We start from the raw sequence: 12308 nt of genomic DNA on the forward strand, positions 1-12308 counted from the left end.
CACAATAGTTAGGTAGGTCGTTAGCATAATATATATATATATATATATTTCTAATTGTTCAACTTATAAATAAATAATTTTATTATTTAACTTATAATTTAAGTACTTTTGAATTATTAAATAAAATAAAATAAAAAATGTTCCATTTTAATTATATTTTATTTTTAATTAGAAAAAAAAGAATTACCTCAATTGGCACCCTTTTCAATAAAAAACCACCACCAATTTCGCCGAGACAGAGGTTAGGAGTTTAAAAAAGAAAACCAAGGAACATAAAGCTGACGCTGCTATTACTCAATACCAGCTGGTCTCTTCCTCCTGACGGAGATCCCCTCCTTTCGTAGCTGTACACACTATCTACATCCTTGTATGTGGCAGTTTCTCCTTGGTCTTCTGGTTGCGACGGGAACTGAATAGCTGAAATCCCTGCTGCCTTGGCTTTACACGATCTTCTGCTTCTCTCTTCCTTCCTCTAACACTACTGACCATTGCGCTCTCTCTCTCTCTCTCTCTCTCTCTCAAAACGCTCTTGCTCCCTCCGTCTTCTCGTCTCTCCGTTTCAAACCCGAGCTCGAGACCTAAACCCTAGGTCTCCGCTGCCATGGAGGAGCCTCTGAGCTCAGGCCTCGGGAGCCGCGTCGACGCCGTAGCCGGCGGCGGGGCGGTGGACTACGCGGACATCTTTGGCGGGTTCACGAGCTCCTCCTGCACCGTTCCCGTGCTGGAAATCTCGCCGCCCGTCGACGCCGTAGTGCCGGGTTTCGACTACATGGAGATCTTCGGCGGCGGATTCGACGGTGGGGGATTTGCCGCTTTCTACGAGGAGTTGGTGGCGGAGTCGAGGAGATTGGATGAGGGTGAATCTTCAAGTGGCAGGTGATAGTTTTTCTTCTTATCTTAGTAGAGAAAAATAGTTATTGAAGTAGTTTCTCTGAGTTAAATGCTCTGATTTGAGAGCAGAGTATCTCACAAGAATGGTGAGAATAGGGAGTACTCGATGTTTCTCTAAAGCAACGAGAACTTATTCCATTACTTCAATATCACATAAACCATCGAGGATGAGATTTGGATAGATTGACTGATGCTTTTTTCCTACAAGAAGCTTGTTACCTTACCATCTTCTCTAAAATCGTAGTTGCTAGAGAATGAAAGGTTCAATCCCTTCTATCAGAAGGCTTCCCCCCTCAAGTCTGGTCCTCATGCTCAGAACCGTAATAGAATCTTAAGATGTCAGAGAACACAGTTTTAATCTTCTGTATTTTAACATAATTCAGTTTTTCTTTTCCCTCATAAATGTCTTTTTTTCAAGAATGATTTTTTGGACATGTCTAAACTCTGCATGGTCTGGAAAGGGGGATTGGCTGGTGATGGATGCCTTGAATGTTACAATTAGATGTGACATCATGTTGGCAAAAGCAATATAAGATTTTTCTTAGAAGAACAAAGGTTGTAGATGATTGCAGAATTCAGAAATGCAACACCGACAACAAGATCATCATTACCGCCACCAATAACAATTTCAAATTGAGTCACTTTTTATACTTCATACTACATGCTTTCTTGGTATACATCTCATAACACTTTGACCAATCATTTATGGAAAAAAAAGAAAAGCTCTAAATTCTTTGTTTCTCTCACACTTCTAGTTACCAAGATTTAGTTTTTAGACCTTAATTTTTTTTTCTTCTTTTGTTCTTTTGAGGATGTTTATAGCATTAGTGAAGAAACGTACCCTTACCACAAAGCAACAGAGGCTTCTGAACTTCCTTATGAAGTGCTGGGTGGAAATAGCACTGCATGTTCAGGAGCAGATCAGATCTCTTCGAGTTCCTTTCTCTCAAACAAGGGATTATATCTGCATGGTGTGGAATATCACAAGAAAGCACCAGTAAGCGACGTAAATGGTATCGATTGGAAAGGACAAGCAGCTGAAATTCATGCTATTCCTAAACAAGTATCCGAGGCTAATGGTTGCTCATTGCCAAATTTAGAATGCAATAGTCCATCAGATCTGCCCTCAAATGATCTGTGCATCAGTGGAGATTTTGCTACTAGGAAAGCACGAGAAGAAAATGGAAGAATTCTTTCATTATCCTCTAAAGGTGACAGAAGAAATGGTTTTGAAAATAGTGAAGAAAGTAAAAACAGAGTGGTCAGTGAACCTCCTGCGATAAAAGAAAGACCTGCACCAGATGTCAGTATTCAGATGCAGCCTTCGAAAATGCCACCAACATCAAAACCACCATTTAAAGTAATTAATGAGCAGGAAATTGCAAAAACAAAGATATCCAGAAATCATAAATTTGAATTGGAAGGGGATTTGCATGAACCTACTATTAAACACCAAAGTCAGTGTGCCCAGCAAGTTTATAAACATAATGTACACCAGGAATCTGTCCGAAAATGCTCGAACCATTTCCTTGATGTGGAGATGGATGCTACCTCAGCCGCTGCTGCCGTGAAAAAAGCAATGGAACAGGCTCAAGATAGGTTAAATAGTGCAAGAGAGTTCATGGAACGAAAACATAGCCTCTTCCAAAGCAGCAGAAAGATTAGGTGCCATGTTGAGAAGAAGGAGAATAGGGTGATAGTGAATGTAAAATGCGGCAAAGAAGACATGACTCAAATAGCGGCTGTAAATGCACAAGAACCTAGGAAATCCATAATAGCTCCTAGTGATGACGAGAAGGAAACGAGTATGGTGGACAGTAAAATCTCGCAAGGAAAAGAGACTAAACTGTTTCAATCATCAGAGATTAATGGTAAACAGGAATTAAAGAGATTGAGAGAAAAATCAAAATCAAAGACCAGAGAGGAGGAAGAAAATGATTATAATGTAACTGAAGAATGTAAAAGAGTTAAAGAGATTTTTGATCAGGAATGCTTCGCTAAGAAATCTAAAGTAATTCTGAAGGATCCTGGTGAAACTGAAAATGAAAGTAAAGCTGCAGAAATGACAGATGAAAAGAATATGAGTTTCTACGTAATTAATGAGTCTCGTGGATGTGTTTTTGATGCTAGAGAGCATGCAACTTCTATCGTGATTGATAACCAGGAAGAATTTAAGAAGATGCTCGATGCACTTGCAGAGGTTTGCATGCCAGAAGAACATAATAATACCCTTGATGTATCTCCAGAGGTTCATGTGCAGGAGCGAGACAAAGTTAAGAGAGAAAAGTCCCTTGATATTTATCTGCAAGAAGAGACTGACGAGACGTTCAGACTGAGTGATGAACTTCATGTCTGTGCAGCTGAACAGAATTCAAATGCAGCTCAGGGATCTTTCACAGGGAAAGAAAAAGATTGGACATCTGATGCTTCTGAGAAATCTTGTAAGCTCGAAGAATTTTACCTGAGAAAAGAGGAAGAAAAGACTCCTTTTGCTGGTAAAAAGGATAGTGAATGCATAGATATTCTGAATGCAACTTTTGCACAGCTTGAATTTGACGAAAATGAGAAGATGCTACTGTCTAACAAGTCAGGGAAGCAAGATGAAAGCAATAGAGAATTTGAAGTGTCCAATGAATCATGCTTGTACAAAGTGAGCGAAAACATAAAAGAAGCTCAAGAGACTTGCACCTTTGAAGAAAGTGAGAAGACAGAAGAACTGTCTAATTCCTATTTTTCTGACCTAAATGACTATAAAGTTAAAAAAACAACAGATGTGAGGCTTGAGCAGGAAGAGCTCAAGGAGTCAAAGGAGATTGAAGGAACAAGCTGTCAGCTGAAAGTTGAGAAGAAGAAAGGACTCAAACTAGCAGAGGGAGCTCTAGGAGATACAAAGAATGAAAATAGTGTGGAAGATTCAAAAGAGGTCTGTCAGCTAGATTGCATTGAGAAATGGACAAGGGTAACTGAACTCCTCCGTCAGCATTCTGAGAAGAAACAAAATGCAAGACATGAGCAGGAAGATTCAGAGCATATGCTGACAGAAGGGTGTCAAGATACTGATTATGCGGAAACAACTGGGACAAGATTTTGTAAAAAGAAGGATAACAAGGAAGTGAATCTGAGCCAAGCTGTTGGAGAGGGATTTGAAAACTGCTGCTCTGAGTCTGTTGCAACTCTGTTGGAAAAGAAACGGAATGAACCAACTGTAAATGCAACAGAGGTATGCTTCACAGCATCAGCAGCAAAGACTACTTCACATATTCAGAAAGAAGATGAGATAAGAAATAAGGGAAGAACAGACAAAGACAGTGAAAAGGAGAAGGAGCTGATGAGAAAGCTAGAGGAAGAGAAAGAGAGGGAAAGGGAACGAGAAAAGGACCGTCTTGCTGTCGAAAGGGTAACAAATCAAGCTTGTGAAAGGGCAATTCCTGAACCTGGGAAAAGAGCAGAAAGGAGTAAATTGTTAGATGAAACGGTGAAGAAACATGGCAGAGTGAAGACAGAGAGTGCTTCAGTTGCGAGAGGAACTTCAGAGGCTTGGGAGCGAGCTGCAGAGCAAGATGCTTTAGGAGTAAAAGGATGCACAGAGAAATCAACCTTCTCTTACAGCAGTATGGCAAGGAAAGATGGTGAGGCAGAAGGGTTCTTTAGGACAAATGACAAGGAAAATAGTAAAATAATGCTAAATCCCAATGTAAGTAGTGAATAAGATACTGTTTAGCCTTATCCCTTATGTTTTGTGCACACATTTTGAATTAATGAATATTTGCAGGGTATGCCTGATGCTTCAAAGGGTCGGCAGATTCATACTTCTTATCAGAGATATTCTGGTCCACCTAATCATGGTAAGATACTATTCTTTTAATATATTTGCAAAAAATTTCAAACTGTACTTGCCGTTGTACTTTAAGAAACCTTTCTTCTCTTATTTTGCATATGAAATACAAATGGATATCTGAAGGCCCTAGGTTTGAGGGTAATTCAGCTTTAAGGTGTAAAGCAAGGTTAGAGAGGCATCAGCAAATAGTGGAGCGGGCGGTAGGTGTTTGAAGTTTATTGCTGTTCTTTGAATAAATGCCCTTTCACTGGATCTTTAGTTTTCCACTGCATCACTTTGACAGTCTTAAACCATGTGTTCAGGCAAAAGCTCTTGCAGAGAAGAATATGCGTGACATCCTTTCTCAAAGAGAGCAAGCAGAGAAAAGTGTAAGATATAATTCATGAGCTTTTATTTGCCTTTAGTAATATAGAGTGTTTTCCCCATCTGAATATTCTTAACCTATTTGTGTTACAGAGATTAGCGGAATCTCTTGATACTGATGTCAGAAGATGGGCAAATGGAAAGGAAGGGAACTTGCGAGCGTTGCTGTCCACGCTTCAATATGTATGATGCTTTTGTCAAATTTTATACTAACTGCAAACATCGATATGTGGTTGCTTCTAGGCATATTATATAACCTGACAGTTTTTTCTGAAGTCATTGCATTAGACAATTTTAGGAGAATGAGCATAGGGTATTAGGGTGTTTCATTGATAATCATTTCCTGACCTAGTAGATAGATTGATAATGTTCAATAGGGACCAATATTGTTCAATAAATCCTGGTACTTGTAGCTGAAATCACTAGATGCATGGTTTTATTGCCATCATAGCCGTGCTGAATATAAGGTATAGTTATCCAAAATGACATGTACATCAGTTTAACCAACTGCACAACCAGTGAGGGCAATCTCCTTCTTGCTATTGTTTTTAATTTTGATATAGTCTAAATAGCCATATCAATTTTCCAAAGGAGTCGAGATTTTCTACTGTGTTCAAAACTTAGATTAATAGGTTATAAAAAAAATTCTGCATTTTAGGCTTATTTTTCTTTTCTTTTCATGATATCTTTTCAGCTATTCTTTTCCCCTATGGTTCTGTGAGAGTAATATCAATTCATAATTTCATATTAAGCCATATCAATGTTGCTTGTTCTCTATGTGGGCCTAGGAATTATATTTTTACATCTAGAAATAGTTTAGCAAATTCTTTGGTAATCAGCACTGTTAGTCAACTTCGGACAATTATTGTTCACTTGCTGATTGTATTTGCAGATTCTTGGGCCTGAGATTGGCTGGGAACCAATTTCACTGACAGAGGTTATAACAGCTACTGCTATAAAGAAAGCATACAGAAAGGCTACTTTATGTGTTCATCCTGACAAATTGCAGCAAAGGGGTGCAAACGTTCAACAGAAATACATATGTGAGAAGGTGTTTTATCTCCTTCAGGTGTGCACCATGTTTCACAAACTTATCGTTCATCTGTTCCTATCACTGGGATTAATCTTCCCAAATAAATTTCTTTGAAATAAAAATCCTCTTCTAATAGTTTGATCAATGCTAGCTTCAATCAGATAATATGATAGACATTCCTGATTTTAGTGAATGGCAAAATTTAAGTTTGATCTAAGATTATAATGGTTCTTAATAAAAATGAAGCACTAATTAGACTAATGACCCAGTAGAGTGATTCAATTTATTCTATTCCTTAGTGTTGTTGCAAGGCTTGATTATCTGAGTCTTCATGTCTGGTCTCTACAGACTTTGCAATGCTAATTAGGTTGCAAGTAGTCAAATTTTTTAATCCTGAACAAGTACAATGGTGAACTACTCCAAGAACATTCAGAACTACTCAGATCTCAAGTTGCTTCTTTTAAAATGTGAATGAACAAATGTTTGATACCAAGATGTCCTGTCTAATGCATTATAGTTAGAATGTTGGATACTAGGAGGTTAGGCATGCAACATAGTTGAGGTGTTTAAAACATTTTTGAATTTAATTTACATCCGTTTAAATTTTAAATTCAAGCGATTGTGACTTAAAAGTAAGTTTATCACATTAAGTTTTACTGCATATGTTGCTCTCGGATTTGGGTCATTGACTACAAACTTAAAGCCCTTCTCTCAATCTATCCAAATTTTCTGTTTGCAGGATGCTTGGAACAAATTTAACTCTGAACAGCGATAACAGGGCAGCTCACCTTCAACTGCTTGCACCTCCGGTAGCTTTATATCTCATGCATGTTATATATTTTCTTGAATTAATTTCAACTCTATTTATATGTGCACACATGCACCACAACCAGTGTTTCAACCCTTCCATTCAAGAGCATTTCCACTAGTGCCACCAAATGTACTATCGAATGCAGTTGATGACTTCGAATTGAAACTATGGAAGATGCTCAACGTTCCTGAGAATGCTAGAGATTGTAACTGTAAATATAGTCTAATTAACACCCAACTCCTTTCTTATCTAATAGATATCCACATTTTTCGGTTGAAAATGACATTCACTAGTTTGGTAATGGCTGCAATCTTTGCAATTTAAGAGCTTCCTCATTACAATATAAACTATGCACAGTTAATTGATGAACACTGAGTACAAGCATATGCATTCATTTCCAATGTAAGGGCTTCCAGAATCTCAGATTTAACTTCTCTTACCTTCCAATTAATAAAAACTTCAGACCAGTTTCTGCTATGAATTAAAAAGCTAATTAACACCCAATTCCTTTCTTACCTAATAGATATCCACATTTTTCGGTTGAGAATGACATTCACTAGTTTGGTAATGGCTGCAATCTTTGCAATTTAAGAGCTTCCTCATTACAATATAAACTATGCACAGTTAATTGATGAACACTGGGTACAAGCATATGCATTCGTTTCCAATGGAAGGGCTTCCAGAATCTCAGATTTTTGTTCACCTTCCAATTAATAAAAACTTCAGACTAGTTTCTACAAACTCATTATATAATGCTTTCAAGAGAAAGAATTCTGTTGGATGTATTCATTCAGTTATATGTCATAGGCATTTATTATAGTTCATCCTTAAGCCAGTTACGGATCACGTAAAGTAAGAAGGCTGCACAGAATGCTACTGAACCAAAAACCACCAGAATCCGAACCCAAACAGATGAAATGAATGCTCTCCATACAAATGAATTCCAGAGCCAAAACCATGTAATACCACAGGTTGATCCCAGCACAGCTCCAACAAGGATTTGGCTGATGGTATGGAGCTGCTGCGATACCCGCAACCACGACTGCAAAAAAAAACACCAAAAAGGGCAAATTAGGAGTAAAGAAAGAAACATATGGAAATCATTTATGACTTTGTTCTTAGTTCTTACAGTTCAGAATTTCGCTTGCTTAAAGGTTGTATCATGAACAAAAACTAATTTTGTAGATATACAGAAAATGGTACTAAAATAGGTTAAATAATTGTAAAAGGTGATGGTGGAGATGTGTATACAATGACTACTGAAATGCAGAAAATGAAAAAAAAATCTAGCATTATAGTTGCAAAATATAAATGTGAAGAATCACATAACATTCTAGAAATGTCTCTTTGCTTCAGTCTTCATGGATGGTTACTCCATCTTTGATGGAGCATAGTTATCAAAATCGTAATGCTCAGTTATCAAACTATTTATTCTTGGCTAAGTGCTTACTTTCCCTCTAATTCTACTAGTACTGCATTACAACTAATTGATTCACCTCTACTAATTAGACTGATGTTTGCTAAGAATAACTTTCTTATCCAATATAGAGAATGATTCTCTTCTTATTTCATAAACTAAGATTGCTTATGCTTTTCTTGAAACAAAAAGTAAGATCGCTTATCTTGAAGCATGGATAAACATCAAAATTGGACTCAAATTTACTGTATCTAATATCCTGATATCCTCCTTTTCTCTTAATAATAATCTGGAGATTAACATTTTTCTTCAGCTCTACTTAGTGCTAGCATATCTTTCCTTACTAGCTCCTTGCAAATTAACTTTGGTCTGCCCCACCCCAAGTCACCTTAAATTGATTAGCATCTTTCTTTGTTGTAAAGGACATCTTTCTGGCAGCCAAGTTTTCACCCATGAAATAAATGCTGAATGAAACAAGAATCTTGGAACAAAATGATAATCAGCAATAGTAAAATCACAACAAATCAATTAACAACCAAAGATCTTTTTCTACCAGATATAGTGAGATTATATATGCAGTGAGTTATCCAGTGAAAAGCTCTTACAAGATAGGAACCGCATGCGAGGATAGCAGTCCCAAGCATCACTGTGAAAATATTTACTCCCAGCCAATGAACCACTGTATCACACAAGAATAAGAAACATGTATCATCATTTCTTCGTCTTTTTTGAGATAGAAATATTGCATGTTAACCATTATAAAAAGACATATTCTTAAAGAAAGAAACAATAGGATTGCAGTGACCAGAGGTGGTGAATTGAATAACTAACCAAGAAATTATACTTATCCATTATAAATGTCTTGCTAAAATGAATATACATAGCTACATTTCAATTATCTCACCAGTATTACATGCATCCATCAAAGTTGGATAAACATTTCAATTATCAACTTTTTTTTATTGAACATCTTGTTGCACTCTTTACCTTATTTCTCAACCTACCGCTTAATATGAACATTTACTCATGAAGTCCCGTGGTATGATAATTCTTTATGGGAAAAATCATATTCATCAGGGTTAACACCTTTCTTTGTGCTTTCCTTCTGGACTAACTGGTGTAAGTGTAACTAGATACCAGGCCAACTCTTCATCCAAAGATGTCAAACGTTCCTTGATCTAAACAGTTTTTGTGTTATTTATTGGAGCTTTAGATAAATGCTCCCAAAAATGTCCATGTACATGAGCCAAAAATATGACCAATTGAGAAGAAGTCTTGACCGGTCGAAAGTTATCTCCAAATATCTCCAATCCAAATAGGTCAAGAGAAGATGAAAGTCAAAATTAAAAGCAGATACAATATTCTTCTAGGATCGAGTATAAATTTTGTTAGGCTATATGAAAGTCTCTAGTGTTTAAATGCCTGACTTCACTAATCATTTAAAACTACCTAGCAGTTTAGCTTGTCTTGCTTCTCACATACTATCTTGGATCATCAAGAAATCATTAATCAATGGTTGCACTACAACAGACCTAATATTGTATTATCCAGAGAACCAAATAGGATGCGCACTAAAGATTGATTGATGTGGGCATTTGTATGTGAAAGATATTTCAATATGCCAATAAGGATATTACTTATTTAGATGAGGGGATAGTGATACCCTTTTAGCATAAGCATGAAATGCTCATGATGTGCATATAACATATGCGACAGAAGGTAGTGCTTCCTTTTGACAGAGCATAAGATAGATAATATGAAAACAACATATTGAACTTAGATACAATAAAAGTAGCAACTCCCTGAAGCTTACATGAAAGAATTGCAAATGCCGCTGCATAGAAGATGGATTGTGCATGTGATGATGGCATTCCAGGATCAGATCTCAGAGCAGAGGCAGGCCTTTGGTGATTGATTATCTGCTTCAAAGTAATTGAAAGCCATGAATTTACGACCGACCCCATTGCAGCCCACAAGACTTCAGCATCGTGCTTCCAGAGAATGACAATGCCAAACAGAGCAGCCACTACCCACTTGCTCTGGTAATAGCAAAAACAGAAACAGATCTTATGAAATAATGTAATAAGGATAAATTTCCCAAGTGATAGACAATCCAATTTATAATTCACAACAAGTTCACTGTACAATACGCCGAATGGAAATATTTGTAAGGGAAGGCAACTGCCAAGGGATGACAAAATAGAAGTAATAGATTTTCAGAAAGAAAGTATTTTGAATAAGACCTAAATTTTGATCCTAAGATAATACCAGAATTTATATTTAGAAGTAAGAAGTTTTAAGGATGTTCCTATTAAAATTTTGCTTTTCTCTGGCCAACACTTTCAGGACAACACACAAGTTGTATGACCTTCCCCTCGTATGATCATCTAGTTCACAATGTCGTAGTAGAAGTTTTCAGTTACAAAGAAGGGAAAACTTCAGGAATGATAGGTCTTGAATCAATGACCAAAGTCCAAGTGCAAGTTGATCGAAATGTCATTTGGCATTTCCACCAGACTTGGACGTCAATAATTGAAATATTGTTCTAGTCAAACAAATGCTAGATAATTGACTTCCTCACAACTTATGATGCATATAGTTTTCTTTCTTCAGTAAACTAAGAATGAGAACAACTAAAAATAGATAGTGTCATTAAGAATAGTTTTTCCCCTGCAAAAGTTCCTGGCTCAGACCTATTCACTGCCGCTAGATCGTTAGTGGAAGGCAGAAGACTATGACATATAGGAATTGGTAGAACTGATCTCAAATTGATGGAAAGATCAAAATAATATCTGTCTATTATTAAAGACGATACACTAATTATTCCACTTCAAGGTTAAAAACACTAAAACCATGAATCCGGACACAAGATTGTGTATCCCATATGAAGAATCGTGAACTTAAGTTTGAGAAAAGAAAAACGAAAATATCTCATTATTCAAAAAGTGAGAGAGCAAAAAAGGCTTTGCTACCATTCGATTTAGAGTTGATTCAACATCAACCCACGCCGGCTTCCAACTCGAATGCGACGACCCATTTCCCAGGATTGCATCCGCTTCTCCGGAACCATCAACTTGGAAACGACTACTACTCCCAAAAGTACCAACACTAACCACTTCCGCCATATCCCTCGAATCGGAAGCTCTCAAACTTCTACCAAGACGGAAATTGGACACGGACCCAGGTACCAAAATCGGAATTTTCAAAGTGGGCAGCCGATGAAACGAGTTGGGCTCGCGAGATTTGATGGGTGGGGCGTTGAGAGCTGATGGCATAATGTTAACGAGCATCTTTTGGCAGTCAAAGAACCTTCCTCGGTTCCAAGGGGCTTAAAAGGGTAGGGAAGAGAACAGAAGAGCATCTCTATAGAGAGAAGAGATCGAAGAATAGTTTTTAAATAAAAAATTCTGGCCTCCAATGGTTGGTTAGAAATGGCAGATCTAAGTAGAGGACATCGAGAAAGGAGACGAAGCAAACAAAAGGTCGCGTACCTTCGAGAGACAAAGACCCCCTCGAGAGAATTCACTTTTTGATAGCATTTTTGTGGATTCTATGTGTGTGTGTGTGTCAGTGTGTGTGTATTTTCATTAAAAAATTATTAAAAACACCCTCTTTTTATTATTATTTAGAAATAAAATTCCAAACTATTTCACGTAAACCCTCTCATTAATATTTTTTTTATATAAATAACCTTTAAAATATCTCTTTCATTAATTATCCATTAGATTTCTTAATAAAAAGAATATGTGAGTATCAAGTAATTAATTTTTAGACTTCATATAGACTATTTTGTGATGACAAAAATACTTTGCCTTTTGTTAAGGAACTCTTAACCCAATTCATTTTAGGAATATTTTTTTCTTTATTCTAAAATACAATCCATTATTACAGAACATCTTAATGCTTTTATCCTATAATTAAAATACTATTTATTAAAATTATATATATTTTTTAT

The 12308-nt window shown here is 36.7% G+C and overlaps 2 protein-coding genes across 2 annotated transcripts; one reads left to right on the forward strand and one right to left on the reverse strand.

Moving 5' to 3' along the window:
* The first annotated feature begins 495 nt into the window (after positions 1–495).
* Positions 496–7221, forward strand: LOC140782233 (uncharacterized). The gene is made up of 8 exons (XM_073128703.1): positions 496–876; positions 1714–4585; positions 4664–4736; positions 4853–4929; positions 5032–5097; positions 5186–5275; positions 5985–6161; positions 6865–7221. The coding sequence occupies exons 1-8, from the start codon at positions 602–604 to the stop codon at positions 6898–6900; spliced, it is 3666 nt and encodes a 1221-aa protein (XP_072984804.1). The 5' UTR covers positions 496–601; the 3' UTR covers positions 6901–7221.
* Positions 7222–7515: 294 nt separating this feature from the next.
* On the reverse strand, positions 7516–11898 carry LOC140782234 (lipid phosphate phosphatase epsilon 2, chloroplastic-like). Its single transcript, XM_073128704.1, has 4 exons — positions 11326–11898; positions 10167–10392; positions 8959–9032; positions 7516–7978 (listed from the first exon to the last, which is right to left on the reverse strand). Exons 1-4 carry the CDS (start codon positions 11641–11643, stop codon positions 7751–7753), a joined length of 846 nt encoding a protein of 281 aa, XP_072984805.1. The 5' UTR covers positions 11644–11898; the 3' UTR covers positions 7516–7750.
* Positions 11899–12308: the final 410 nt, after the last annotated feature.

The sequence above is a fragment of the Typha latifolia genome, chromosome 2 (genome assembly GCF_019914945.1).
Source record: "Typha latifolia isolate L0001 chromosome 2, TyphaL0001v2, whole genome shotgun sequence".
Lineage (NCBI taxonomy): Eukaryota > Viridiplantae > Streptophyta > Magnoliopsida > Poales > Typhaceae > Typha > Typha latifolia.

Bases quoted from the DNA above. Each gene is read 5' to 3' on its own strand.
- LOC140782233 (XM_073128703.1), top strand. From the start codon at position 602: ATGGAGGAGCCTCTGAGCTCAGGCCTCGGGAGCCGCGTCGACGCCGTA. The intron at 5,276-5,984 runs GTATGATGCTTT...TTGTATTTGCAG, and splicing joins TGCTGTCCACGCTTCAATAT to ATTCTTGGGCCTGAGATTGG. The intron at 6,162-6,864 runs GTGTGCACCATG...TTCTGTTTGCAG, and splicing joins AGGTGTTTTATCTCCTTCAG to GATGCTTGGAACAAATTTAA.
- LOC140782234 (XM_073128704.1), bottom strand. From the start codon at position 11,643: ATGCTCGTTAACATTATGCCATCAGCTCTCAACGCCCCACCCATCAAA. The intron at 10,393-11,325 runs GTAGCAAAGCCT...TGCTATTACCAG, and splicing joins AATCAACTCTAAATCGAATG to AGCAAGTGGGTAGTGGCTGC. The intron at 9,033-10,166 runs GTAAGCTTCAGG...TGTGTGATACAG, and splicing joins GGCATTTGCAATTCTTTCAT to TGGTTCATTGGCTGGGAGTA.